The 23,345-nt window shown below is 44.2% G+C and overlaps 1 protein-coding gene across 3 annotated transcripts; it reads right to left on the minus strand.

The window, feature by feature from the left end:
- Positions 1-2,224: 2,224 nt before the first annotated feature.
- mpx (myeloid-specific peroxidase) lies at positions 2,225-13,430 on the minus strand. 3 transcript variants are annotated; one of them, XM_072658916.1, is made up of 16 exons: positions 13,406-13,430; positions 12,769-12,790; positions 12,368-12,442; positions 10,927-11,023; positions 10,597-10,775; positions 9,874-10,006; positions 9,545-9,674; positions 9,231-9,437; positions 8,729-9,092; positions 8,388-8,548; positions 7,465-7,723; positions 6,859-7,029; positions 6,323-6,560; positions 5,555-5,751; positions 3,227-3,286; positions 2,225-3,062 (listed from the first exon to the last, which is right to left on the minus strand). In XM_072658916.1, exons 3-16 carry the CDS (start codon positions 12,432-12,434, stop codon positions 2,611-2,613), a joined length of 2,715 nt encoding a protein of 904 aa, XP_072515017.1. In that variant the 5' UTR covers positions 12,435-12,442; positions 12,769-12,790; positions 13,406-13,430; the 3' UTR covers positions 2,225-2,610. The 3 variants fall into 3 exon arrangements, with proteins under 3 accessions (XP_072515017.1, XP_072515014.1, XP_072515016.1); XM_072658915.1 differs by lacking the exon at positions 12,769-12,790 and adding an exon at positions 3,519-3,556 and having other exon boundaries at positions 2,955-3,062; positions 13,406-13,424; XM_072658913.1 differs by lacking the exon at positions 12,769-12,790 and having other exon boundaries at positions 13,406-13,424.
- Between the last annotated feature and the right edge of the window lie 9,915 nt (positions 13,431-23,345).

Here is a 23,345-nt window from a genome sequence, read left to right on the forward strand (position 1 = left end):
TAGAATAGGACTCTCTGGAGCAGATAAATAAACATCATGACCCTATTGACACCATGCTGCTGCTGCCTAATGCCAGGCGTGGGCTAGTAGAGGGGTATAAAGCTCCCCAGCATTGAGGAGCTGTGTTCTCTGGAATGATGGATGATGGAGCTCCATCCAGTACTTTTGGGATGAGTTGTGGTGGTGGGTTGGGGATGACGAGGTAAGGTGGTGAGTAAGCTCTTTTTAATACCCTTGGTAAATGAGCAGGTGTCCCAATACTTTTGTCCATATGGTGTACGCTCAGAAAACTGGGCCCTGGTCTGCCTCCCTTATATTCTACTCTCCTCCTTTCTTCTCTCTACCTTCAGTGGTGCCTCTGTGGTACTCCGGACTCCGACAAACACGAGCAGCAAGAATTCCAGATGAGCTGCGGCTGAGCGTGACTCCGCAGACAGGCTTCTTGTCTTGTTCTTTACCACATAAAATTCCAGTGAAACGGGAGCCTGACACAGACCAGTTCAGCTGATTTTTTTTTTCTGCACAAACACAAGGTTCCCATTACTCAGAGTCTAAGAGCGAAGCCACAACACACACACAGAGGGGTCTACGTGGCACTCTGCACGCGTAAGCCGAATAAGATGGAAATCAGAGAGAAAAGGGGCGGGGTCTAGGTGATCCAGAGCAGGAAGTTCCTCTTCGAATGCAATGCAAGAGCATTCCTGGAGTTCCATTCCCAAGTCATTTTTGCGGTCACCTCATTATAAATCCTGCCCTGGGCTCGCTATCTATGCACAAATGTAAACCGGCTCGGTATCGCTGCGTAGTTCCGAAGGCTGGACTCGACAGAAATGCCTACCGAAGCTAAACAACACACGTGACGTAGAGGAGAACTTCGCAGCTTTGTGGAGCTTTGTGGAGAAGCCCTGTTTGAGGCCCTCTGCCAGAATGGGGTGACGGTAGATGTTGTTTGACCCTGTGGTGCAGAGGACAGGGAGTTTAGTCTGACAGCGTCATTAAGTAAAAGGACCAAACTCTTGATTATGTACAATTGCATACAATTGAGAGAGCTGGGTAAACAAATCCGTAGGGAAGACGCGCTTTCCGAATAACTCCACGTCTTTTTCGCAATCAGCTGAGAGGCGACAGCAAGTGTGAACCAGTGCTCTCAGATATAACGCAGCTTATACATCAGAATGCAGTGGAGAGATATTACACAGATTCTGTACTTTCCAGCACAAACAAACGCCGGCCTCGTTTACGTCTGATCGCGTTAAGACACGTCGCCTGTGGAGCTGGTAGTTCTGCTACCTCCCTCTACTGGCAGTAGACGGAAGAGCATCAAACCGGTCCTGTTTAACTCCTTAAACTCAGTACGTAGGCCTACCCTTCAGTTCTTCACCCTCATAAACGCATAACTCTCAAAAATTACATTTACATCACAGTTAATAACAGTGTTATTGGCCCTAACATTGAACCCTGTGGGACTCACAAACTCACTACACTGTTACCAAACAATTCATAGTGGCTTTTGTGTTGATTGCAGGATTAATAACCGAATAATAAACCTAGGCCCGAAAAGGGAAGCAACCACAGATCTAGCGCCTCTGCTGGCTGGTTGCAGTATGTGGATAGGCGGAGCTATACATCATATGTTTTACTTACAAAACTCCACCCATTTCCTCCTCTAAACTTCTCTTTCCATCTCCAGTGTCTCCAAATTCCAGCAGTTAGTCTCCCGTTTTTAATTTCCCCCCAGAAATCAGTTTTAACCCTTACTCTACGCTCTATCGTAAGAAGGCGGGGCTACACTTGTATCAGGAATGAAGTGATCGACAGACAGACAGCCTTGGCCGGAAGAGAGCGGTCGGCCGTCTGCAGCAGGACCTGCGTGGCGTCCTTTCAGTTCAGTACATGGAGGAGCTGAGCTAGGGGAATGCAGGGGGAAATCTGCTCAGTGAAGACGGTCTGAGACACTGAGGCTTGGTTTGGAAGAAGGGGGTAGGTGAGTCTGGCTCCGCCTCTGCGCAGACTCTGGTTGTAAATTTGACAACTTTTGGCTTCATTTCTATAGAACGGAAAGGGGATGGAGCATGGTGTCCATGTTTTCTACAGTCACCGGTACAAAACATAACCTTTTCAGAGCCTTTTATGAAATTGAGAGTATTTAGAATCAAAGCAAAGAATAAAAATTAGCATTAATGAATTCACAAGATGCGAGCCAATGAATGCATTATTTTTTTATTGTAATTTTTCAGTTAATTAAGATGAAATACTTGATTCACAAGAGGATTCATTTTCAAGCGATAAAATTGACATATTTGCCTTTTTTAAGACATTTGTGCAGATTAGTATAGTATAGTAAAAAAAGTATTTTTGTTCCACATTAAAAAACAACAACAACAACAACAACAACATTGTAACACCAGCAGTAAACAGTGCAATGTGGGAACTGTTGAGGAACAGTGTTTATAAGGTGTGTCAGTGCATAGTAAACAGTAAGCATAGTGAATGTTAGAGTAATGGTGGAAGCACAGTTTGTGCAGAGCTGTGTGTGTGTGTGTGTGTGTGTGTTTATGAGTGTGTACCTGATTAAAGCTAAGTACTGCGTTTAGAAAATGAAGACCCCGTTCAGGATGTAAAGAGCAGATGGCCATTAAAGTAGCTATCAGAAGAGAGGCCCCTGCTGCCTAGAGTGGCTTCTAGATGGACGCGGTCCCCCTGGTTCAGCCCGATCACTGTCTGCCCGCTGTACGTCAGCCTGCCAGGGCTTTGTACTGATGCCACGCTGCTCAGGACCACAGTGCTGTTGCGCTGCAGCGTCACGGTGCCCACGTTCCGAGATGCTGCTAAGAAGAAGACAAACTCGTACACGCCGGACACTCTGCAGGTGAACTGGCCTGTCTGGGGGCTGTACTCGTTCAGCTCGTTGTACATCGTCTCCAGGAATATGATGACTCTGCTGCGGTTGGGGGAGGAAATGGAGCCGAGGAGCGCGGAAAAGGCAGAGCGCTGTGTGGTGATGTTAGGGGCAGGTCCAGGGGGTCCAGCTGGGCCTCTTATCCCTGGTGGTCCTGGGGGACCTGGGAAAAGGCGGAAGATAGAAGATGCAATGTATGGACAAAAGTATTGGGACACCTGCTCATTCTGCTTATTGTTCTTTATCAAACCAAAAATGCTTCTTCAGGAACCCTCTGAAGCAATTTGTTTTATTTTTAAGTGTGAATGAGGAGCACTCCATGTTTACCCTGTTCTCCTGCAGGTCCTCTAGGTCCTGGGGGGCCTGAGAGTGGCTCTGATTCTGGATCTGAACAATTAAAAAATAGATTGCATTTCCTCCAGTCTGACACAATACAACAAGATGTAATCAGACGTAATCAGAACCAAAAGAACCCAAAAGAGGATAATTACAAACTGTCCTGCCAAGGTTGTCAGCAAGATACCTCGGATAGATATGCACCAGTGAAGAAGGTTAGATTCCTTCGTGCGTAATAAAGAGTTTTTATATAAGAATTCATAGAAAATAATGTATATCTGACCTCATTTCCACTGAATACACTGTGGCTGACACCCTCACCTAAAAGGTGAAACACCAGAAGTAAGCCGACACCACAGAGAGCACTAGTGCACCAGTACACAACAAGCTAGGCAAGAGAATCAGCCCAGCAGGCGTCAGTTTGACATCGGAAAGACGTTCCAGTTTAGTTTAAACTGAAAATCAGGTTGATGTCAAAACCCAACGTTGTACAGACGTAAAATATTGGTTGAAAGTCACATATCCGACTAAAACCAACATTGGGTCGACATCAAGCTCCGACGTTAGACAGATGTTAATGTTAACTGAAACTGAAAATCAAGTTGACGTCAAAACCCAACGTTGTACAGATGTTAAATATTGGTTAAAAGTCATATATTTGACTAAAACCAACATTGGGTCGACATCAAGCTCCGACGTTAGACAGATGTTAATGTTAACTGAAACTGAAAATCCGGTTGACGTCAAAACCTAACGTCCCAACGTTGTACAGACGTTAAATATTGGTTGAAAGTCACATATCCGACTAAAACCAACATTGGGTCGACATCAAGCTCCGACATTAGACAGATGTTAATGTTAATTAAAACATGAAAATTAGGTTGATGTCAAAACCCAACGTTGTACAGACGTTAAATATTGGTTGAAAGTCACATAACCGACTAAAACCAACATTGGGTCGACATCAAGCTCCGACGTTAGACTGACGATGAATTTTGATTACTGAAAGCCACAACTTACTAACAACAAACCAACATCTAACATCGGTAGAGTTTCACGTTGTGTGGAGGTTAGCGTTTTAAGGGTTCAGGACGATGGTATGTTACATAAATATGATGTTGGGCTGTGACGTTTGGAAGACGTTGGATTTTCGTTGGATGAGTCACTCCACATCAACTGAGAACCAACTAAATATTAACGTCAGCTGTCGTCACTATTCTATGCTAAATTGATGTCGGCATTAGACGTTGTCCTGATGTTTATATTTTGACCACCTGATGTCACGACCTACGTTCAACCAGATAACCAAATCTATCTACGTTGGTGGTCAACTGGGAGACCATAAACAAGAGTTTTTGTATTTCTACTGTTTTTTTACATTTTTAATGAGCAGTTTTCAGTTTTCTAGACAACCAATGAGATACGAAGTGGATTAAGACTTAAGGATTCATGGCAAAAATGATATCTTAGCAGGTGAAATCTTCTTAAATCTAGTCTAATCTGATATTTCTCTCTTTTTTAGACATATTTAGAATTATTCTTATATATTATATAACTTATTTTTACCTGTTTTAGGTGATTTTATCTACTGAAAGTCTTTTATTCCACTGGCAGATCAATTTCAAATGGAATTGCTTGACAAAGCTAATCTATTATTTCTTTAATTAGGAAAAAAGCATCTGCCAAAAGAATAAGACACTTCTAAATGGATAAAATCACTTAAAATGAGTAAAAATAAGTAATTGTTTTTCTTAGAATTATTATAGACAAGACATGACAACCATATTCACCATTGGTGTTAGACACCGATGGAATTTGGCCTCCGCCGTGTAGTGAAACACACACAGTGGACAGTGAGCACACATGCCCGGAGCGGTGGGCAGCCATTGCTGCAGCACCTGGGGAGCAAAGAGGGTGAAGGGCCTTGCTTAAGGGCCCAACCACTGAACCGCTGAGCCACCACTGCTCCAATATAATCAAATATTCTCAAAATGAGAAATTGTAGATATTTAGTCTAGATTTGAGAGGATTAGTCTTACCAAGATATCATTTCTGTGCGTGTTTTGAGTAAGGCTAGCCACGGAGGTGTCTTTTAGTGCCCTTGTCCAGGTTAATCAGTTAGATGTGTGACTTCAGCCACATGTTCAGTGTGTTCGGAGGTGAGGATGTGAACTGGGATGCCTCAGAAATCACTTTTTTTTTTATATCTGGTTCACTGGTACACGTTCAAACGTCCAGGAGCAGGAAAGCTTCGATTTGATCTGTGGATTGGGCAGATTTGCATGCACAGTAGCTTGTAGTTTGGTCTTTAGGTCTTACCAGCCTCCGTCCAGGGAGTGAGGTCTAACTGTGGGAGGTTGTTGCAGTCAACAAAGTCTCTGCTGGACTTCAAGCGGAAAGGGTCCGCAGGAACTCTCCTGATCCCCGTGTTGTCACAGATGATGCGAGACAGAGACACGGAGTCTAGAGAGGCTCTCTGACTTCTGGTGAAAACCCCACGATTCTGCCACCAGAGCCTGATTAGAGACAGACTCAAATTACAACCATTCACAAACACACATTCACTGTGGATACACTAAATGGACAAAAGAATTGGGACACCTGCTCACTCATTATTTTTTTTCTGAAATCTGGCTATTACTGTCTTGAACTGTCTCCAAACTGTCTCTACTGTCCAGAGAAGAAGGCTTTCTACTAGATTTAGGAGGAGGAGCATTGCTGTGAGAATTTGATTGCATTCAGCTATGAGAGCGTTAATGAGGTCAGGATGTTGGATGATGATCACCACCCCACCTCATCATTCCCAACTCATCCCATCTAAAGTACTGGATGGAGCTCCACCACCATCATTCCAGAGAACACAGCTCTTCCACTGCTCCACAGCTCCTCAATGCTGGGGGGCTTTATACTCCTCTACTAGCCCACACCTGGTTGGTAATAGGGTCATGTTTTCTTACTGTGCATTTGCACATCTGTGTCAGCAATGGGTGCAACTTAAAGTAGCTGAATGCCCTCATTAGAAACTTTTGGGAATGTACTGTAGATCAATTAAGACCCCATAAGAGTCCATATGTTGCCATACAGTACCTGTCGCCTTGACGGATCTTCTGGAACTGGGTTGCAATGAGGCAGGAGAAGAGGGGTCCGACACGGCCTCCAGGGACAAAAGGTTCGGCTACTCCTCCCAGCCAGACGTCGATGTTGGCAGGGTTTCCATAGAGTTCGATGAGTCTGCGTGCTAGATCAGTGTTGTTCAGCACGACGGCCAGTTCAGCTTCATTTTGGGGCGCAGTGAGGTTGCAGAACCTTCGCCAAGCGTTATAACCTAAAGGGAGAAAGAACACAGTGTTTCTGTATCTGCTTTTGAGGAAACACTTCAGATTCGGCCTTGGAAGATGGTTTAAGATGTTTCAGGTGTCTAGAATCTAGAGTCTAGATCTGTGAGGGCCTGTGCATCTGCATGGGCACCTTTAAGGGCAAGTGCTTGTGCATTCACTGGTTTCCTGGCTTTGTTTAGTGGATATTTTGGAAGCTCCACTGGGGTTCTGGACTAACCAGTGAAATTCAGAAAGTGCAGAGGCTGAAAACCTGTCTGTGTGTCATGCATACATGCATGTGTCTACCTGGCAGGGCATGCTCACGGCTCCTCTGCATGTTGAGGGATGTCAGGTCCATGGCAATGTGGCTGGTGAAGGCAAACAGTCTCTCTCTCAGTGCATCCACCACCATGTGGTTCTGCTGGTTCAGCTTGGCTGGCCGGCTAATCAGGCCCCGGATCAGGGGATCGACTCCACCTTGGTGTATGAAGATTGAAGATTTTACTCACCAGTTATCAAATAGATGAGTCAAATCAGGAGTGTGAAACCATTTGGAGTACACTCAACATTTAAAAAGTTCTTCAAACTCATTTGTTCTTTACTGAACCAATAGTGGTTCTTCTATGGCATCAATTAACCTTTTGAGGTCTGGGTTTATTTATTATTGTTATGAATTCTGTTATTAGCATGTGCATTAATACAGTTATTCGATAACAGTTTGTCGTATTTTGTGAGTCCCACAGGGTTCTATTATAGGGTCCATAAAATTAATTTTAATTATAGAAATAAAGTTATGAGGGGAGGAACTGAAATACAGGCCTATGTTCAGTATTTAGGAGTATTTCTTAATAGTGTAGCTTTGGCCTTTCAGGACTAGGGGACTGATCTCACCTTCAGTGATTCTGCTCTTACCTTCAAAGATAACTCTCCAGGGTGAGAAGAAGGCCTCATAGAGAGGGACGCTGGGGAACTTCGGATGGTCCTGGAAGTTTTCGTCCATGCGGAAGACGATGGGCTGGATGGTCGCATGGGCGAATCGGAAGGCAGCGGTGGCAAAAACATTAGCGATGCTTGGGTCAACGTTAGCATCATACCCAGGATAGGGCCCAAGCAGCCTGTTAATGGCATCTGGACCCACTATGTGTACCAGATAGTCCCTGAGCACCACAATCTGTAAGAAACATCAGAATCCTTATTTCTATATGTCTCCTCACAGGACCACAGAAATTGATTTATTACTTTAATAAGTTGCATCCATTGCTGACATGGATGTGCAAGTGCACACAGACACACACAGCTTGTCTAGTCCGTATAGAGAAGCACAGTCAATGGAATAGGACTCTCAGGAGCAGATAAATAAGCATGAACCTTTTGGCACCATGCTGCCTAATGCCAGGTGTGGGCTAGTAGAGGGGTATAAAGCGCCCCCCCCAGCATTGAGGAGCTGTGGAGCAGTGGAATGAGGGTGATGGTGCTCCATCCAATACTTTTGGAACTTTTGAGTTGGGGAGTTGGGGTTGATGGGGTGGGTTAGTAATCTTCTATCCAACATCCTGACCTCACTAACGCTCTCATCAGTGATTGCAATCAAATCCTCACAGCAATGCTGCTCCAAAATCTAGTAGAAAGCCTTTTTCTCTGTACAGTAGAGACGGTTACTCCAACAAAAGCAGGAGAAACTCTTTTTAATACCCCTAATTTCAGAAGAAAGAATGAATGAGCAGGTGTCCCAATACTTTTGTCCATTTATGACCCACTTTTAAAAAAAAGAGCAGCAAGATTACATAGTTGGTAACTTTTGCAGATGTGTGTCTGAGTATGTAGGTGGGCAGTACCTGGTGGTAGGCACCCATGATTTTGCGAGCTTCCTGGTAAAGGGTTTCACTGCTCCAGTGGGGGTTGAGGAGGCGCAGGGCGCGGGCCAGGCGATTGTGTTCTCTCAGAAACAGCGTGTGCAGGGAGGTAAGAGCAATGTTCTCATCCACTCGAACATCTCCTGCAGGTAATAAATCAATTAATAAAATACCCTGCCTAATAATGTGAGCACTGAACCCACAACCCTGTGGTCAAGAACTCTGACCCCTGAACCCCCTGAGCATTTTTTCACACACATTATTCAGGTTTTCTCCAAAGACATGAAACCTACATTTGGGATTGGGACGAAAGCAGAACCCACCTGCGATAAAGCATGGAACTTCCTCCAGGCCTGTGGTGTTGAGGATGCGATTGCGTGTGGAGCACATTTTGCTGTCCACTTTAGTGAAGGGCAGCAGCTCTCGGCCATTGTCTTGGAAACGATCATTGACGAGCAGGAGACCGTTGTCATTGGAAAGGTCACGCAGTTCTCGCGCAAGCCCCTCATCAGAGCCGTACATCTGTCCCACGTCCAGAAAGGCAGTCAGGGAGTTGATCTGCTGCCTCACTTTGGGCACGCCACCGAAAATGAAGGCGTTGTTACCGGAACCACAGGCAGGAGCAGAGCGGAACACAGGGAGGCAGCTGTCCGGACCAGAGGGCAGCCGTGGGTCTCCAGAAGGAATCTAGGCAAGATGATGTTGGATAAATCAGGTTGGATCGATAAGGGTGGGGATGCTAACGCGACCAGAACCCTACGACAAAATTCTGCCACAGTGAAGGCAGTGCTGTTACCCACTGCGCCTCACCAACCCCAGGCTGACCTGGATGGGGAAGCAGGGCTCGGAGCGCTCACAGCTGGCGTCACAGTTGATGCCGCTGCTGAAAGACCGGATGCTGGGAGAGATGGGCGTGAGGGACAGGTCGTGGTCATTCCACTGGCCAAAGAAGGTGATCAGGTGTGTGTACTCCCTGTCGCCCTGAATATCGGCATCTGCTGTGCTCACGATGCGGTTAGACACCAGCCTCACCTTGAGAAGAAGCAAGCATGGAAAAGAGATCTAGGGTAAGCCTGGATTCCTTGGGTGAATAGATGACAATATGAAGTTCGTGAGAATGAAACGGAGTGCTGTCATACCAGAGGTAGGATGACCCCGTTATAGAGCCTGCCTGGGTTCCATCCGACAGGCTGGGAGATACCGTCTTCATAAATGGGAGGAAGCCAGCGAGCTAGGGGTGTGTTTGCTGCACCAAGAAGTGGATTTTTCCTAGAAGTGTGGAATAAAACATCCCCATGATATAAACAACACCACCGATGGCATGGCTAGAGAACGGTTATCTACATATGGGTACATTGACCACTTATGGGTACACGCATCCATATTGACGTATAGGGAACATCCCTGATAAGTGCAGTACCGCTCTGATCCTGTATGAGGCAGGGTTGAACAGATGAGCACTACGTACCGGTTGTTGCAGACATTGTTGGCGGTGCGGTACTTGTTGATAAGGGGAGTGGTCCTGCAAGAAGGGGGCTGGACTTGAGCAGCGCAGCCAGTCAGGCGCACTATAGTGCGAAGCTCTTCAGGAGTAATCAGGGCTGAGAGACAGAACAGACACAAAGCATTAAAAGGGAATCTGTCTGATGTTCATTCAGATTTGCTTCATTTGATGATCTGAGGATCCTCAGTGGTGATACATCTGTATGTGGAGATGCCTTTGTACTGTAAATATGGCAATTTCAGAGGTTTTAGGCCCCTAATCCCATCCCTCTAACCCCCAAAAGAGTTTCTACTGTAGAAGCTCCAGATCTCATCAGATAAAGCAGCTGAACATAAATCCAGTAAAAAGGAGAAACAAGAGCTTCTCATTCTGAAAAAAGAAAGTAGTGAGATCTTGTCTGTGAGCTAGTCTGAAGAACAGAGCTCGGTTCCTCCAGGGTTCTCCTGGACGCCCCCCAGTCCAGCCAGCACAGCGTGGAGGATGTGTTCAACTCCATCAGCAGCAGCAGCAGCAGCAGCTCACCTGATTTACCATCATTAAGCCCTGATTTACCACCAAACCAGGTGTTGATCTGAGGAGAACTCTAAATAATACTAGACTCCATGAGAGAGGAGAACTTTGGAGATGTTCTAATGAGGCACAATGATGGAGAACCACCTCCACCACTTTAGAGAGTGTATGTCAGACCTGTAGCATTGATGGATCTCTTGTGGGCGTGGTGTGTTTTCTCAGCGATGATCCTGAGGGTCTGCTCCAGGTAGTCTGCGGCTCTCACTGCACTCCGGGTCTTGCGGGACGGCTGCTTCATCAGACGCAGCTTATCGGACGGTTTGATGTAAGTGTCCTTACGCACTCGTGCCAGACTCCTGTAAACAGCAAACACACAAACACATGTATACAGAACACAAGAATACAGAACACACTGCACACACACACACACACACATACACTGATAAGTATCAGAAGTATGAGTGAATCTCATCAAACAGGCTCCTGGGTTAGGAGCTGCTGACTCACTCTTGACGGGAGTATAAGTAGGTATCGTCCACAAGTTTTTTGGCCTCCTCGATGGATTCCAGAATGAACGGCCTCCCCAGGCCTTCCTCCACAGATCCTACACAAATACACAGTGCAGCAGAGTCAGAGCAGAGTCAGAGCAGAGTCAGGGCCAGTGCTGTTCTTTATATTGTGCCAGACGTTCATGCTGTAGTAAGGAACATCACTGCCCCCCATATGGTAGACTATGAGTCTCCTGCCTGAGGAAGAACTACAGGTCTACAGGTCTCCTACAGTCTGTACCACTATTAAACTATAAGACTTCACTCCACAGCTGCTCCAGATCAGAGCCTCCACCGATCGCCCTTCATACAACTGATATAGCGTAAGCAGAGCCGACCTACTCAGCATACTTGAATTATGCCACCAGGGGGCCCCAAAGAGCACCAAGATATTATGATAAAAACTCTAGATTTTAAAAAAACACTGAATAATAAAATGAAATGTTATAACACAGTTAAATGAATTCTTATATTAATTTATTTTCATAGTTGGCTCACCAATACTAGGTTAATCAGCTCCTGCTGTTGGCTGTTGCTGCCACTGTTGGGCAAATGCAGGTACTGCTAATGATAGTGAAGACTATGGTATGATGAAGCATCTGGTGCAGAGGTGGTGGTATGTAGGGGCCCCAAATGAAAATCCAAATGTTTAGGGCCCCCTAAAGGGTCAAGGGTCGGCCCTGAGTGAGAGAATGCCTTTATGACTATTTGGGTGGACGTACAGTATTAGGTTTCTTTTGGAGGACAGCTTATTTTGCACGAGAGCACAAAGATGAGACTGAACATGGGGTGTTTTAGCTGTTGATCACTTCTGTGAATCAGGCAGTTATATATTACTTTACATTGTACTGTATTTGACGATGAATTGACCAATAGAAATGCTCCAAAATGAATGGAATAAAATCGTCATGCATTGACTTCCATTGAAAGTTCAGAAGAGTTTTGCCTTCTCCTGAAAAAGCTATGAGCCCACCACATATTTGTCCGTCCAGGTATGAGATAAACCAGGTGCAATAAATTGGGTAAGTCTTTACTCGGATGGTCCATTACAGAGGCCTCGTAGATCCTCATCTGACCTTCAACTAACCTTCACCTGAATCTGTGTTAAGTACAACTGAACTCCAAGTTGAATGTAAATGAATGTCTATTGAATGTAACCCTGTTGGGTTTAGGGTCAGGGTTAAATTTCTGGGTTAGGTTTAATGGTATAATGACTCATCAGTAACTCTGCCCTCGTTCACTCCTTCATTATTGGAAAGGGAGATTCTCTAAATATCACAGTAACAGATCTGACAAATAACGAATACTCTGTTGGTGTTTCCTCAAGATTTCGGACAGAATAATGAGTCATGAGAGTCAGAATTTCCTGGCGGGATGTTTCTGACCATGTTTGAACTCACCGGAAGCAGTCACGTAGCTCAGTGTGTGGCAGAGGCCCAGCACCACAATCGATATTGGGAGATTCATGTCTGAAACTGTAACAGAATTCATTAACAATCACTGAAAAAATTCACCAAAAATCATTAAAGTGGTAAAATATATTTAATAATGTCCTGCAAAAACCTTGGACCTCCATGTCTGCTATGTTTTGATATCTGGCAGTTTCAGTTCTGTTCTTTACACTGAATTAAATTACATGTCATGACGAATGGACCAATAGAAATGCTCCAAAATGACTTGGAAGGTGGAGTTATGACACATAATTGAATTTTGGGAGAAGAACCACGCTCTGAACTCCTCCGCCAGGCCCAAACATCGCCCCCACCTCCACCCAGTCTCCTCCCTTTCTTCCATCACTCACCACACCAACGGGGGTCCGGCTCCTTACGCAGACCACAGGAAAGCCAACCCGGGCTCCAAGCCAAAAATATAATCAGATGTGGTCCACACTGGCATAGTCACATTAAACACTACTTATATAATAACATATAAGGAATCTTTCAACTCATGCCTTTTAAGGTACAACAAGGAGCAGCCAATTAGAACAGAGCTCATTTACATATATCATGTCACTTAAACAAGAAATACATTATTACTGCAGTACTGATGCGGGTTAGGTATTACACCCTAGCTAGCAGGCCCATACGTAGCCTGTATAGATAGCACCCCTGGGGTCCATGTTGGCCCCACATATGGATGCCCACCAGGGTCAGTGATGGAGGGAGGTTAAACATGGGCCCTGTCTGGGTTGTACACTGCATACGAGGCCTAGACGGGACCCGTGTGAGATTAGGTGGCCTGTAACGACACAAACTCATGTACAAACCCACTTAGAGCCCATGCCATGCCCACCAGGAACCCACCAGGAACCCACCTAGCCCACCTTCCACCCATGTGAGCCCCACATGAGCACGCTGGCTGGGTAGCTTGAAGACAAAAGTAAGAATACAAGACAGATGTAGCTGACAGAAGAAGCTGGGAGGCACGCTGTCTCTCACCTGTGTGTCTGATGCCTCTTCTCTGGAGAATCGGAGTGTGCAGTGCCGCTGTGCTGCAGGACTTTTATACGCCACCTGATGCCTCACCCTGTCTCCATCTCTCAGGTGGAGTCTGGCCTTTTGCAGCAGTGTAGTTCCTACTTCCTCTTACATAATGTCTAGGTTGAGGCAGGTTCTGATAAGAGTTCTATAGTGTTTCTGTCTGCACCGACACGGACAATGAAAAAAGTCCTGAAACATCACAGTGTTGGTGAAAAGAGAGCACAAGCTCAGAGTTGAAAGAGATGAAAATAGGTAACTTTTAACAGGAAGCCATAATAATGAATTAATTGTCCCAGAATTCCCTGTTCTAAAATGTGCCAAAGAATGCACTTATTGAGTATTTAAAGTTTGTCTGATGAATAAATAGTGCATGCTTTTGTTTAGAGTGAAAAATGCTCAGATGCAGTTTTACAAGCCTATTTACCACCCTGTTATTTTACCATAGAATAAAACACAGTGATGCTCTTATTGGTGGGTTTACGGCACTGCAGCAGCTCACAGGAGCCACGTAGCATAGCTTACAATGACACCTGCTTCTTCATTATTGCTTTTGTTGGAGTAACTGTCTCTACTGCCCAGAGAAGAAGACTTTCCACTAGACGTTGGAGAAGCATTGTTGTGAGGATTTGATTGCATTCAGCGACAAGAGTGTTAGTGAGGTCAGGATGTTGAATGATGACCTCATTAACCCCAACTCATCCCAAAAGTACTGGATGGAGCTCCACCACCATCATTCCAGAGAACACAGCTCTTCCACTGCTCCACAGCTCCTCAATGCTGGGGGGCTTTATACCCCTCTACTAACCCATGCCTAGCGTTTGGCAGCATGGTGCCAATAGGCTCATCATGATTAATTATCTAAAGGTAAAGGTGCAGGTATTTGTCACTGTACAGCAAAATGTGTCCTTCGCATTTAACCCATCTGTGGTAGTGAACACACACACACACACACTAGTGAACTATGGGAAGTAAGCACACCCAGAGCGGTGGGCAGCCAACTCCAGCGCCGGAGGAGCAGAGAGGGTAAAGGGCCTTGCTCATGGGCCCAATAGAGCCCGGGAGTCGAACCCACAACCTTGTTATCGATAGCCCGGCGCTCTAAATGCTGAGCCACCACTGCCCCACCATCTGCCCCACCATCTGCCCCAGAGAGTCCTATTCTATTGGCAGTACTTCTCTACAGGGACTGGACAAGCTGTGTGTGTTTGTGTGCATTAAAAACCCCAAAGAACTATTACTAGAAAACACACACTGTGAAATGGGTGGGGGAGGGGGGGGGCTGTTAGCATGCTAGCTAATACAATCAAAGGGGAATCAGCTCGACTGGATAACTAGTAGCATGCTAGCTACACCGGCTGACTAAGAAGTAGCATGCTAGCTAAATCAGATGGCTAACATACTGGGTCCTAAATGGCCCTTTTGTAAGATGACATCAGAGGGGATAGGATGTGTCCAGGGGGGATAGAACGGGTCACAACACCAGCAGTGGCCCTGCATCAGCCGGTGCTTCACCCGGTCATCTAGCATCTTTCGATTTTGCCTTTTAAGCTTTGCTTTCAGATACCCTTGAAGTAGCCGTCACGCTTAGCCTTGATAGGCTTCTGCTAGTGGGCAGGTGTATGTCAAATTTGGCTGTATGAATACAACGTGTCAAGACTGTGATGTAACAGTTTTGGGAATTTGGAATCGGCTCGTTTTCCAGCTCTGTTTTGGTTTTGCTGGAGGTTCTTTTGAAGGAGGAACGGCAGTGTTTGAGGTTTCAGGGTTTCTCACTTGTACTGTACTCTTTATTCAGCTTCGACAGGATAAACACTTTACATCATAGTGTGTTTTTAAGAAGATGTTTCTTGAAAGTTTTTTTTTAATTTTATTCAATGTTATAAATCCTTTATTTGTACCATAGCACAGTTCAGCCCAGGACAACGTACCCCAAAAGACCCTCATTCACATTGTTTTGTGGGGGTCAGTTGAAGATGTTTAGCTGTAGTCCACAGTTCATATTTAAGACTGTATTTTACTGCATGTTATGTATTCATTGAATTTATTGCTAAATTCATTTTAAATGACAAATAAATACTTTGTCACCAATACAATGCATCTATTGATGAAAATAATTCAAGGAAATAATGCATACTGATTTATGGGAAGTTGGCTGTCATGGCTGTTCCTGGTTCAGACAATTGTATGATGATGCAATGAGTGTATTTTTGTTGGGGAATTTTGTCACATTTCTTCTTCTAATTGTGAAATCACACAGTTACGTCGGTCAGGACGCTGAAGACACTTTCAGACTACTCCAGAACTAACACACTACACACGTGGACAAAATTGTTGGTACCCCTCGGTTAATGAAAGAAAAACCCACAATCGTCACAGAAATAACTTGAAACTGACAAAAGTAATAATAAATAAATATTATATGAAAATGAACAAATGAAATTCTGACATTGATTTTGAACCATTGCTTCAACAGAATTATTTTTAAAAGTAAACTCATAATAGTAAACAGACTTGGAAAGAAATGATGGCACCCCTGAAAATAATGTGACCAAAGGGACATGTTAAATCAAGGTGTGTCCACTAATTAGCATCACAGGTGTCTACAATCTTGTAATCAGTCAGTGGGCCTATATATAGGGCTACAGGTAGTCACTGTGCTGTTTGGTGACATGGTGTGTACCACACTCAACATGGACCAGAGGAAGCGAAGGACAGAGTTGTCTCAGGAGATTAGAAAGAAAATTATAGACAAGCATGTTAAAGGTAAAGGTTATAAGATCATCTCCAAGCAGCTTGATGTTCCTGTGACTACAGCTGCACATATTATTCAGAAATTTAAGATCCATGGGACTGTAGCCAACCTCCATGGACCGTGGCCACAGGAGGAAAAGTGATGACAAATCAAAGAGACGGAAAATACGAATAATAACAAAAGAGCCCAGAAAAAGAGATTAAAGGTGAACTTTAAGATCAAGGTTGTTTGAGCCAAAGTGGACTTCATGGGAGATGACCAAGGAGTCCATTGTTGGAAGCAAATCATAAAAAAGCCAGACTGAAATTTGCCAAACTACATGTTGACAAGCCCCAAAGCTTCTGGGAGAATGTCCTATGGACAGATGGAACTTTTTGCCAAGGCACATCATCTCTATGTTTACAGACGGAAAAATGAAGCATATCAAGAAAAGAACACTGTCCATACTGTGAAACATGGAGGAGGCTCTGTTATGTTCTGGGGCTGCTTTGCTGCATCTGGCACAGGGTGTCTGGAATCTGTGCAGGGTACAATGAAATCTCAAGACTATCAAGGGATTCTAGAGAGAAATGTGCTGCCCAGTATCAGAAAGCTTGGTCTCAGTTGCAGGTCATGGGTCTTGCAACAGGGTAATGACCCAAAACACAGCTAAAAACACTCAAGAATGGCTAAGAGGAAAACATTGGACTATTCTGAAGTGGCCTTCTATGAGCCCAGACCTAAATCCTATTGAGCATCTTTGGAAGAAGCTGAAATATGTCGTCTGGAAAAGGCACCCCTCCAACCTGAGACAACTGGAGCAGTTTGCTCATGAGAAGTGGGCCACAATACCTGCTGAGAGGTGCTGAAGTCTCATTGACAGTTACAGGAAATGTTTGATTGCAGTGATTGCCTCAAAAGGTTGTGCAACAAACTATTAAGTTAAGGGTACCATCATTTTTGTCACTATTTCATGAGTTTATTTTTTTAATAATTCTGTTGAAGCATGGTTCAAAATCAATGTCTAACTTTCATTGGTTAATTGTCATAGCTTTTTTATTTACTATTACTTTGGTCAGAAGTTATTTCTGTGACCATTGTGGCTTTTTCTTTCATTACCTGAGGGGTACCAACAATTTTGTCCACGTGTGTATATGTCCATATGTTTATGTGTGGACACCCCTTCTAATGAATGCATTCAGCTACTTTAAGTTGCATTCATGATACACTGTGTCCACAGACATTTGGACATATAGTGTAGGTGACCTTTTTACTGAGTTCTAAAAGGAAGGAGGGGATTTAATGAAATTAGCTGTTGGTTTTGGCCGTATTTAACGAACCTCTGGTATGTGGAGCTCTTGCTACTCAAAGGTGTGGTAGCTGCTGGCGCCTTTTACCGTTACCATATTTTTCATAATGCGAACCATTATTCCCTCCATCATGAAGCTGGACGAGAACATTGCTACTGCTCATTAACTGAGAAAAGAAACACACCCTAGTGTGAAGACTTTACTTAGCCACGGTCTTCAGATCATGTTCTCACTTATATAAGTAGAAATAATGGTTCTCTAAACTTTACTGGAGTCATTATTTCTTTTTCAGACTTTTTTACTTCTACTTCTCACATTTTCCCCCAATTATCTGAACTTTCTCCTCCTTACATTTTAAAAACAGCCTCGTTCCTCCTATTTCATTTCCCTTTGTTTTTATTCCGGCTCGTCATCAATAAAAAACCCTCTCCAGATAAATCTCTTAATCTAGGTCTGGAGAGCTGGCCCTATTAGACAGTGGTGCACCGGATACACCGGCTAGTGGCCTTTTAGGGTCTGAATGGTCTTGTCTCACCACAGGGGCATCAAGTTTAGTCCTAATCTGCTGGATTTAGTTTGAAAAGGCAGCTGGATTAGGGGGAAAGGGTCGTAGAGAGGGATTCCATTTGCTTTGACAGTTTCAGATGGGATGCTATTTATATTAAATAGATCCGATGTTAAATGTTTAAATCAGCCCAGCCTGACTCCGCCCCTTAGCCAGGCTATTTCAATCCAGCTGTTGAATTTAACTTCAAGCAAAGGCTGAAATGCTCTAAAAGTATCACGTGAATAAGCTGTAGATGTTTAATTCGGCTTCGTACGATAGAATAAACCCCGGTACATCTGTAGTGTTTGTAAAAACTCCACTGAGAAATATCTGCAATGTTTACAGAGAAATCCTCAATGCTGACCTGCTTCTTCCTGCTGTTTGTGTTCCAGTATACAGTGTTTACATTGTAGGAGCACTGAGAACACACAGGAGCCTTATCTAATGTCCATTAATCAGCTCAAAGCCAGATTCCTAAAGTGCACCAGCAGGGCTACTGTGACAATAAGAGTAAACAGTGTTGGGGAAACACATTTGCTGATTCATAAACGAGGATTACTGGAGGAAAAGTACCTTCCCCAAACTGATGATTCCACATCCAAGTTAGAAGCATACATTTGTCCAAAATGTCCAAAATTTCAGTCACTGGAACTACAGGGCCTATAGGCCAACCTGTAACCTGAAATACAGCCACGTACATTATCCCCCCTCAACCAAACTTTACAGTTGCAGTGCAGTGCACTAACATTCTCCTGGCCTTCACCAAGCCCAGACTCGTCCATCAGAACTGTGATCCCTCACTTCACAGAGCATGGTTCTACAGAGTCCAGTGGGGTGATGATGCTAGGAGGGAAGATCTAGGAGGGAGGAGATTTCACCAGCTGACTTGTTGTTGTTGGTGCAGCGGTGTCTCCTATTACATACAGAACCACGCTGGAGTTCAGTGAGCTCTTCAGAACCTCCCGTTCTTTCATTCTTTAGTGAGTGGAAAGGTAGAAGTCATGGCTGGGGGTTTGATTTTATACACCTGTAACAAAACAACTGTAACCTGTGCCATGTCTAAGAGCCCCGGTCGCAGAACAGCATTTCTCTTTCCTGATCTGCTTGTTTGAAGGCTTTATCTCGGCGAAGATTCCTTCCTCATTCTTTTGGCTTGTATCTTTGTTTGCTTTTCTTTTCATAGATTCTTTGGTTTCATCCATTTTTATAAAATCCTAAGTTGAGAAAGAGCTGAAGAAAAGCTCCTGACTCCACCCTCTCCATTCTCCTCTCCTGTCCCGCCCACGTTCCCTTTATACCCCCTTTGCTTCGTTGTGTTTATTTTGGGTTTAATAAATTGTTCATACCTACTTCCCGTCTGGACTGTGGTTCTTTTTTGCCGTCCGAGAGTCCCAGAGTACACTCCGGAAAATTAAAGGTGCTTCAAAAGGTTCTTTAGGCAGTGCAATAGAAGACATTCTACTTTAGGTTCTGTAAAGAACCATGTCTGTATTAGAGGTGTGTGAGAACCTTTAAACTGGTCAAAACCATTACATTCAGTGAGGATTCTTTAAACCTTTAGAACGGTTCTTAATTCGTACATAATTCATACGTTACAAACAGGGTTCTTTATGGTTCTATAACCCTCCCTCTAGAACCATTTGCAGCGCCTTTATATTTAGGAGGGTCTGAGCAGTTGTAGTAATCATGGAAGGCCATCATCCTGAATGTGCTGGATACTGAATGAGGTGTAAATCACTTGGAGTCCGAGTCATTTATCCAGCTCGTCATCGCCACATAAGCTATATGTCCAAATGTTTGTGGACACCTCTTGTATTCATCCATAGATCTATGCATATTAGTGTCTATGCATTCATCTATTTTAAGCTGCACCTGTTCCTGACACAGATGTGCAAATGTGTGGCCACACACACACACACACACACACACACACACACACAGTCTCGTCAATTGCATTTAGTGACAACAGTGTTGTATGATTACTCCACCTCATCATGCTCCATCAGCTCCACCACCATCCACCATTCTAGAGAACACAGCTCTTCCACTGCTGGGGGGCTTTATACCCCTCTACTAGCCCACACCTGGCATTAGGCAGCATGGTGCCAATAGGGTCATGTTTATTGATCTGCTCCAGAGAGTCCTATTCTATTGGCAGTGCTTCTCTACAGGGACTAGACAGGCTGTATGTGTGCATCTGCACATCTATGTCAGTAATGGGTGCAACTTAAAGTAGCTGAATGCACTCATTAGAAGGGGTGTCCACATATTTTTGGATGTAAAAAGGCTAATATTATAATATTTATTAATTATATCCAAAACACACACACACACACACACACACACACACACACACACACACACACACACAGTCTCGTCAATTGCATTTAGTGACAACAGTGTTATATGATTACTCCACCTCATCATGCTCCATCAGCTCCACCACCATCCATCATTCCAGAGAACACAGCTCTTCCACTGCTGGGGGGCTTTATACCCCTCTACTAGCCCACACCTGGCATTAGGCAGCATGGTGCCAATAGGCTCATGTTTATTGATCTGCTCCAGAGAGTCCTATTCTATTGGCAGTGCTTCTCTACAGGGACTAGACAGGCTGTATGTGTGCATTTGCACATCTGTGTCAGCAATGGCTGCAACTTAAAGTAACTGAATGCATTCATTAGAAAAGGTGTCCATAAATATTTGGATGCAGGATTTTCTATGTTGTTGTGTTTAATCACGGCCAACTTTCCAGGAATCCCATCAAATAGATCAATAAATAAATAAACAAATAAATAAATAATTAATGATTTGGTTGATTTTTAATTTAGACACCATGAGAAATAGCTCATTATGGTTACGCTTTATTCATCTACAGAGGACAGCATGTAGACGTAAGTAAAACGTGCCTCAGATCACAGACGGGTTGTGAAACACTGTACAGGTCGTCCAGCATATAGGTCATCACTGAAAGACCTGCAGGTGTAAACACTGGGTCAGCATTTGTCGTGACTCAGGGAGCGCTGACCTACTTTTGAGTTATTATTTATGATTATTTCTGCTTTTTAAACTGATAATAACACAAGTAATCTCTGGGTAATACCCCAGTTACTCTCACATCTGTTATAGAATTAAGCTTAACGTGGCTCACACACACACTCTGGCCTTCGGTTACGTGCACTCGCGCCACGGCCTCCTCCAGTCAGCTGACGAGCATGAGGAAGAAGTTCCCTTATTCTGATTGGATCATTTTTCTTCTGAATTGATGTAGTTCAAGAGAACCACAACGAGGAAACAACTGTGACCAAACCATAAAAAAAACAAGTCATTATCAGGTCATTGATGTTGCGCAAAAACCTTGTATCTCCAATCCTCCTCAGCCCCTCACTGGAGCAGTGGAATCCTTTACCAGGAAGCTTGCAAAAGCATGGGTGCCTACCACCAGGACCTGCCAGGATGTTAGAAGCTGTCTCGTTAGAGTAACTGTCTCTACTGTCCAGGGAAGAAGGCTGTCCACTAGATTTTGGAAGAACATTGCTGTGAGGATTTGATTGAATTCAGTGGCAAGAGCGCCACTCCACCTTATCTCATCATCCCCAACTCATCCCATCTAAAGTACTGGATGAAGCTCCATCACCTATCATTCCAGAGAACACAGTTCTTCCACTGCTCCACAGCTCCTCAACGCTGGGGGGCTTTATACCCCTCTACTAGCCCACGCCTGGAATTAGGCAGCATGGTGGCAATAGCTTCATCATGTTTTTTAGTCCTATTCTATTGGCAGTACTTTACTCTACAGGGACTGGCCAAGCTGTATGTCTGTGTGCATCTGCACATCTATGTCAGTAATGGGTGCAACTTAAAGTAGCTGAATGCACTCATTAGAAGGGGTGTCCACATATTTTTGGATGTAAAAAGGCTAATATTATAATATTTATTAATTATATCCAAAACAGCAGAAGGATAAGTGTAAAAAGATTGCATACCAGGTCATTTTGGAGCATTTCTATTGGTCCATTCATCAGGAAATTCTGCCAGAACGTGATTCACTGCCACATGTAGGAGTAACACACGTGACGACTTCTTGTAAACAGCTCTGGTGAACTGCTTTTGTCAAATGTGTCAAATGTGGACATGAAGACATACAATGGTAGTCACGCAAACTCTTAACTCCTTAGCGCCGGAAGGCTTATCACACACTAAAGGTGCATTACTCAGTAAATACAGGCCCTTCTGTACAAACTGATGGGGCTGTTTATTTGGTAATAGGACTTGGTACATTTTCGGCCCAGTGAGAGAAAATATGGCCCTTTCTAACCTTACTTTCATGTGGTTTCTACTTGTTATCAAATGGTTCTCTTACTCCTTTCACTCACCTTTTGTTACCCTTCGTCTGCCGGCCTGAAGTGGTCACTCTTTTTCTTTGTATATGGTCATTCAAATAACCCTCAAAAGGTGACAACAATCAAACGGTCATACCAATAACCAGCTGTTGTGTGATAACCATCACGCCCTACTGTTGATACTCCAAGTGCCCTCACCTTCATTCCCCTCCTACCCCTCCTTAACCTCCTCTTCATCAATCTTTCCCCTCCCACAGTTCCTAATGTATATAAGGTCCTCTCGAAATGTCCCTAATCAGACTGGATTAGTTCACTAATCTGGAATCGATCAGATTAGATTGGTTCAGACTAGACATGGTTGGACTAGACTAGATTGACCGTGACCGATGGAGTTGTACATCTCTGTGTGCATCAATAAACTCATCAACACTGAGGATCCAGTCTCCTGACTCCTGAATCTGCCTTCTGAATACCGGATTTCTAACAGGCGGGACACGGGCCGTTTAAGGGTTAAAAGGGAAAATACAGATTTTCCTTATTTTTCCATCTCCACCCACCCACCCTTCCCCCCTCTCCCGGTGGTATCATTTCTGTGTGCTTTGGAAAAAGGACCTATGTTGTGTAAGGATTTGGAGTGTTTATAGATTTATTTGGGATAGGGTGTGCTGAAGGTAGGATTATCAGACACAGCACAGGTAACCCGTATTTGAACAGGCTTACATCACTAAAGATGAGGCAGGAGGCCGTCTGTGAGGCAGGGGTTCAGTTAGTTAACTAATCAAAGCTGACAGATGTGAGCAAACCGTCCCTACCACTATCCAGCGTCTACTGAACTGTCCCTAGCGATCATTTTGATAAAAAATCAATCAATTAAATGAAATACAGCAGGCTGTCAGTCTGTCAGGGTCTCGTGACTGGATTTGGTACACAAAAGGTTAACAGACCTCGCTCTCTACTACGAGTCCTG

The sequence above is a fragment of the Salminus brasiliensis genome, chromosome 16, assembly GCF_030463535.1.
Source record: "Salminus brasiliensis chromosome 16, fSalBra1.hap2, whole genome shotgun sequence".
Lineage (NCBI taxonomy): Eukaryota > Metazoa > Chordata > Actinopteri > Characiformes > Bryconidae > Salminus > Salminus brasiliensis.

Coding starts and splice junctions, on each gene's coding strand:
- mpx (XM_072658916.1), bottom strand. CDS start 12,434: ATGAATCTCCCAATATCGATTGTGGTGCTGGGCCTCTGCCACACACTG. Junction 8,549..8,728: donor AGTTCCATGCTTTATCGCAG/GTGGGTTCTGCT, acceptor TATTACCTGCAG/GAGATGTTCGAGTGGATGAG. Junction 7,724..8,387: donor TCATGGGTGCCTACCACCAG/GTACTGCCCACC, acceptor TGTTTCTTACAG/ATTGTGGTGCTCAGGGACTA.